The 6,000-nt window shown below is 48.9% G+C and overlaps 1 protein-coding gene across 2 annotated transcripts; it reads left to right on the top strand.

Moving 5' to 3' along the window:
• The first annotated feature begins 277 nt into the window (after positions 1 to 277).
• LOC9649722 (beta-taxilin) lies at positions 278 to 3,397 on the top strand. Of its 2 annotated transcripts, none has more exons than XM_024659285.1 (14): positions 278 to 696; positions 771 to 892; positions 947 to 1,028; positions 1,091 to 1,179; positions 1,239 to 1,316; positions 1,366 to 1,430; positions 1,483 to 1,549; positions 1,611 to 1,793; positions 1,843 to 1,899; positions 1,949 to 2,044; positions 2,104 to 2,235; positions 2,296 to 2,400; positions 2,465 to 2,603; positions 2,744 to 3,397. In XM_024659285.1, exons 1-12 carry the CDS (start codon positions 288 to 290, stop codon positions 2,317 to 2,319), a joined length of 1,404 nt encoding a protein of 467 aa, XP_024515053.1. In that variant the 5' UTR covers positions 278 to 287; the 3' UTR covers positions 2,320 to 2,400; positions 2,465 to 2,603; positions 2,744 to 3,397. The 2 variants fall into 2 exon arrangements, with proteins under 2 accessions (XP_024515053.1, XP_024515052.1); XM_024659284.1 differs by having other exon boundaries at positions 762 to 892.
• The last annotated feature ends 2,603 nt before the right edge of the window (positions 3,398 to 6,000 follow it).

Here is a 6,000-nt window from a genome sequence, read left to right as displayed (position 1 = left end):
CTTAGCTCAACCAAGATCTTAAACTTAAGAAAAACCCCTTGAATTCCAGCTATAAGACCATTGTCACCTATGCTAAAGAATAGCAAGAACTATACTCCACTACATATATGCAGGCAAACATGTTTCCACTGGCAGATCACAAACCACACTGAAACTGGCAGGAATCTGCTCAAAACTTTATGCTTTGCCACCAGCTAGATGTGCTCCTCTCTCTGGACACTCCGCGTTTTAACACAAGATTATACCTAGGTTATACCTAGGAAGTGTTAGGGTTCTTAGTCGATTTCATGGCAGCTGCCCGGCTCCCGGAAGCGGAATCGCTGCCTGATGGGTTCACCGTAGGGGAGGCATCCTCCTCGTCGCAATCCCTGGCTGGCCAACTCCTCCCGGCTCTGCCGGATGGATTCTCCGAGGTCTCGAATTCGCAGCAAAATGCGCCACCGGCGCCGCCGCTCCAGCTAGACGATTCTGGCCCCTACGTGCCGTCGCCCCGCGGTCTCGGCAGTCCCTCGCGCAAGGAGCAAATGGTGGACGATGTAGCGGTGTCCACGACAGAGATGGGCGATTTTTCGGTTGACTTGAGGGCGGATAAAGAAGCTGAAAGGCTGCGGAGATTTCCAGTTCCACTCTCTGATAATTCTCTTCCAAGTAGCAACGCGGAGAGCAATGGAGAGGAGGTTTTGGTGAAGGATGGAAGTAAGTGTTTTTTCTTTGGTTGTTTTTCTCCTTCTTCCTCTCGTGAGTTCTTGTAATGCATACAGCGTTTGCAGGATTTTCGGAAGCTTCGAAATCGCGGAAGTGTCGAATGAAGGAAATCAAGCTCTTGTTGGAGTCTACAGACAAGAATGCCGAGGAGAAACTGGAGCTGCTACAAACGAAGTACTTCCAACAGGTCAGGCTCACTGTTTTTGGTGGACTTTCGAAACTCTTGGGTGTTTGTGTGTAGTTGGTTGAGATAGAGCAGCTTGAAAAGGAGTCTGGTGTTCTACGCCAGAAGCTCCTTCTAGAGAATGCCAACAGAGCTGCTTGTGAGTATATATAATCACTGCTTTTGATAACCAACCATTTCTTCTTTTGTTTTTCTTTGCAGTGTCTGGCGATTTAAATAAGAGCGTTCTAATTCGTCAAAAGTTGGAATCATTGTGTCGGGAGCTTCAACGGCAAAACAAGATCCTTTTGGTACGCGTACAAATCTAGCTCAAAGCCAATCTTATTAAACAATCATCTTCTTCATTCAGGACGAGAGCAAGAAGATTGCCTCAGAGGAACAGCAGCGACGACAGGAGCTGTCAACTAAGTTTCATAACACGATCAAGGTTGGCTCTCATTTGAAGTTGATTGTTGACGAGCATCACTTACTTTCAGGAAATATCATTGAAACTGGATGAACAAGGCGACGACCGGATACGGCAGGTCAAGGAAAATGAAATGTATGTTTTTATTTTGCAAGCTCCTATCTTAACGTGGGAGGCTGTCTTGTAGATTGCGTGAGAAGCTCAAGCACTTCACGCAGCAATACGAAGTAAGAGAGGAGCATTTCTCTCACCAGGTACACGCTCCTTTTCCTCACGTTTAAATCGTTTTACATCTTTTTCTTTTGCGACTTGTAGCTCCGGACAAAGGTGCTTGAACATCAGCTTTTGGAAGTAAAGCTGAAGCAACAGCAGGAACGTTTCGTACAGGAAGAAGCGAAAGCACGAGCTTATACCGAGCAAATTTCACAGCTGCTGTTAACAGAACAAGATCTCCGTTCGCAGCTGGCGCTCTACGGTGACAAGTTTGAGCAGTTTCAGGTATTGGTCGAAATCCTATGTTTAACTAAAACATATTGGCTTTGAGCAGGACACACTGACTAAGAGTAATGAGGTGTTTGCGTCCTTCAAACAAGAGATGGAAAAGGTTACGTTGCCATATTTTAAGTTACAGAAATGTGATTTCTTCCTTGCAGATGTCTAAAACGATAAGGACGTTGGAAAAGGAAAACCTCTCGCTCAAAAAGAAATGCCAACAATGTGATGTATCTCTCATTGAGCTCTTGGACGAGGTAAGAAAGTTGGCAGTAACGGCTCGATCTTGTGTTTTACGACGTTTGTTTCCTCGCAGCGTGGCTCGCTGAAGAAGCAGCTTGAGACGACCACAAACCAAAAGAAGAAGCTTGAGGCACTCTGCAGGATCCTTCAAGCCGAAAGAAAACAGCCATCCAGCGTTACCGGTTCTCCCTCCCCGGAGCCAGAGGTATGTGGGATTTCGACCTCTGGTGGTAGATGGTACAACGCTTTCGTTTTCGTTATGTAGATGGTACAGGATCCTGGGACGTGAGAAGATCCACCTGGGGAGAGAGGTCGTGCTCCTCGCAAGCACAATGCCAGCGAGAAAGAAGGAGAGATACGTTGCCCCGAGGTATGGCCTGAGCGAAACACTTGGTAACTGGACTGACTGTGGCTTTATTCTTCGGGTGTGGCAGCTGGCTATTTTGGAAATAAGTCTGCCCGCTTCCAGCAATTATTCTGGTGAAAGCCGACAACTTGGAGGCCCCCTCCCCGTTCACTTCGATCCATCCAGCTTGTGAAACCCGGTTGCGTCTGAGCAAAGGCACCACAGAGGTCTGGACAGGAACTTTTTTGCCTTGAGAATGTTTGGATTAAGTAGTAGAGCTGCTTGTCTCTGTCTTTAGGAAGCTAAGCAGGACAGCGACAAAAATCCTTGAATGCCCTCGCTAACGCCTCTCATTGTGTTGTGACAGAAGTCCAGAGAAGATGGCTTGGCTGGCCGGGATGGAGATTGGCAAGGGAGCTACAAAAAAACTCCAGAGCGGGGATCTTCCTGGAAGTTTGAGACGAAGAACGTGTTACACCCCCAAGTAAGCTTTGCTTTCAGCACAGTTTCAAATGAAATCGATCTCTTGCACAAATTGCGAGATCATGGAACGTGATCGCCATGATGTTTGTTCCAGCGCTGGTTAAAAGGTACGAAGAGCTCTAGCACGAGACAAGACCGTGAAGCTTAGAAAAAAGAAAAGCGAGAAAGTATGTGCTGGCTGGCTGTTTTGGAAGTAAGGCTGCGCGATCCAGCTCGTATTTCCATCGCCCAATTACACAGTGTAAGCGGACAAGCTGGAAGGAATCGCCACGCCTCCATAGCTTAGTTCGCGACTAAAGAGCTTGATTTTTGCAGTGGAATTTTCCTCGTTAGAGGGGAATCGCAAAGAGGTTGTGGACAAAAGAGCTCGCGAGAGATGGCTTTGGATTAAGAAGTAGCTGCGCAGCTCTGGTCGCTCTTTCACTCGGCGATGTCGACAAAAGCTTTGTTTATGTCTTTGCTCCTGTGAGCTGGCTAAAGAGGAGATGGGAGAAATAAATGTACTGTAGCCATACGCTGGCCGGTACGTACGAGAGAATACGCTAGAAAAAGTTCTCTACTATAGCTTGATCTCGTGAGCTTTTCTTTTTATCGCGATGGTGACAAAGAAGAATTCTTTCTCCTCGTGATTGATCAAACAAGCTAGCTTTGGAAAGAGTTTTTTAAGGCGATCACATCGCTCTATAGAGAAGCTTGCCTGCCATTTGGAGCTGCTATAAGCTACAGAGCTAATCAATATAGAGGCACCATGGAAATCAAAAGCGATCGAGACGATCGAGCGATGGATTGTGGTGGAGCGAGCAACAATCTCTCTCGACCATCATGTGAACGAACCACCGATCGAACGAACAACACTAAGAACACCCACCAAACTTCCACGGGGGACCGGTTGCTCTCGTGCCTTTCGTGCTAGAAACCCACTGCAAACTTACTACTCACTCGCGGGATTGATGGGAACGAACCTGTTATCCACGCCCAGATCTTTAAGAACTCCTGGCGAGACGCGAGGGAAGCGTGGAGCTCGCCTGCCAGATCTGCAAGACCCAAGTTAGAAACAGCCCAAGAAGGAAGAACGCCATGGATTTGGAGATCTGGAGATCTGGAGAGAACCAAAGTTCCTTATTGATGCCAGAGTGTGGCAAAAGAAGAGATGCTACAAATGCCCGCCAGGAACGAAGCTACATTAGAGAATGTAGCTTCCCGCGAGCCCCCTCGTCGCCCCCGCAAGATCTAAAGAGCCTAACTAGACCCACAAACCAAAAGAGAAAGAACATACCCAACCAAGAGAGAGAGAGAGAATCTCTTCACAGTAGCAAGAATGCCGGCTGGAAACCCAATCGAGAGAACCTCGAAGAACAAGCATCGGCTATGGAGCGATCGATCCCTCCGCCCTCTTGATCCGAATGTCTTTTATGACGAACACACCAAAGACGAGTTTTCTTTCTTTTCTTTCTTGCTGCCACTGCTGCTGCTGCTGCTGCTGATACTGCTGCTGCCGAGCTGATAGATCGACCGAGAAGATCGAGAGAATAGAGAGGAGAGAGCGCGACGAGAACAATTTTTTTTTTCTTTTCCACTTTCATTTCAAAGAGAGACCTCGAACGAACGAAGAACGAGCGACGAAGGAAGAATGATCATGATCATCAGTAAGTGTGGTATGGATCCTGCGTGAGCAATTGCCGGGTCGCGTGCTCCAAGCGGCTACCAAGATCCAGGACTTGCTGCTGCTGCTCCAGGCTGAGATCGTCCACCTCGAGGCCGCCGCCACCAAACGACTTGGTCAGGCGCGCGGCCTCCGCCACCGCCAGCAACAGCACCACCAACATCACCACCGCGAGCACCTTGTTCAGCACCTTCCCGGCCTCCATTTCTCCGCTTCCTGGATGATGGGCGATTCGATCTGCTCTGGAAAAGAGGGGAGAGAGAGCTCTTGAGCTCCAAACACCTGTGAGAGTGAGAGAGATCTAGCTCGCTCGAAGAACGAAAGTGAGAGAGAAAGAGATCGTCTTCTTCTTCGCTTGCTTCCCTGATTTGCTTTGCTCGCTTTGATCCTTCGCTCTAGCTAGAACTTTGGCTTGGTGCGCGCGAGCTCTCGAGCTCTCGAGCTCTTTTCTTTCAGAGGGTTAAAGCTATGGTGGTATTAAAGCCAGAGGGGAATGGAGAAAAAGCAGCGAGTCCAGCGAGGAAGGGTGGTCGCTTTGTGTGTTTTTGTGGCCATTAAACGCGTCGTCGCGTGGTGTCGGTCACCGCGGCGCCGGTCGCACGGCAGCCGCGGCGTACGGATGACGCGGCAAAACCAGAGGAATCCGAGGCGAATATGCCTGGCATGATTCTCTTCAGAGCATAGGATGCTTGCTCTGACCCCGTGTGTTTGTGTTTTTCCTGTGCATGATTGCGTGATTGATCCGTTCATGGGTAGGGAGGGCTTTCTTGTTTCGCCACCTTTTCTCGTGTCACCAAACATTGTTGTAATCATAGGGATCATGCTATGATGTGAATGGTTTGTTTTTTTTTTTTGGTTTTTCTTTCGCGCCAAGCAAACGTGAGCGAGTGGATCACGCGTGTTCGATCGCGGTGACTTTTGGAACCCTTCCCATGCAACTTCTCGCGAGTGGCGTTGTTTTGATTGTTTCAATCAGCCGGGAAAAGAGCCTTGACTTGATCCAACTCTCGTGCACGTTGTTTCACGAGATCGCGGCTTCCGGAGATCTTCTTGTTTACCATTTCCCTTCGCAAACTTCTAGAAGCCACCTGGCCAAGTTTCTATTTCTATATCGTGGGATCCCCCGGGGCAACAGTTGGCTCTTGCCGATCAATCGCACTAGCAATAGCATCAACAAACGAAGAACATTTCTAAACAAAAACAAAAACCAGGCGCTCCAGCTACTTCTTAATGGCCTTTGTGGTTGTCAGCCACCATTCCTTGAGGAATTGGCCCGGCCTCTTTTTTTTTTAGATGCTCGACAACTTTGGCAGCGTGTACGGAGGAACACGACGCCGCGCGGTGTACGGCAACCCGCGGTGCGGTCACTGTGCCCGCCGGACGCACACCTAGCCGGTCGCAGGGAATGGCCATCACCGCCAGCTGGCGAGCAGCAGGCCTTTAACTTTCGGCAGTGTACGGCCAAAACACTATTAAGT

This window comes from Selaginella moellendorffii, unplaced genomic scaffold (genome assembly GCF_000143415.4).
Source record: "Selaginella moellendorffii unplaced genomic scaffold, v1.0 SELMOscaffold_67, whole genome shotgun sequence".
NCBI lineage: Eukaryota > Viridiplantae > Streptophyta > Lycopodiopsida > Selaginellales > Selaginellaceae > Selaginella > Selaginella moellendorffii.
Note: the sequence above shows the minus strand (reverse complement) of the source record. Positions and strands in the feature narration are given on the sequence as shown.

Coding starts and splice junctions, on each gene's coding strand:
- LOC9649722 (XM_024659284.1), top strand. CDS start 288: ATGGCAGCTGCCCGGCTCCCGGAAGCGGAATCGCTGCCTGATGGGTTC. Junction 1,317..1,365: donor AGTTTCATAACACGATCAAG/GTTGGCTCTCAT, acceptor ACTTACTTTCAG/GAAATATCATTGAAACTGGA. Junction 1,431..1,482: donor CAGGTCAAGGAAAATGAAAT/GTATGTTTTTAT, acceptor GCTGTCTTGTAG/ATTGCGTGAGAAGCTCAAGC.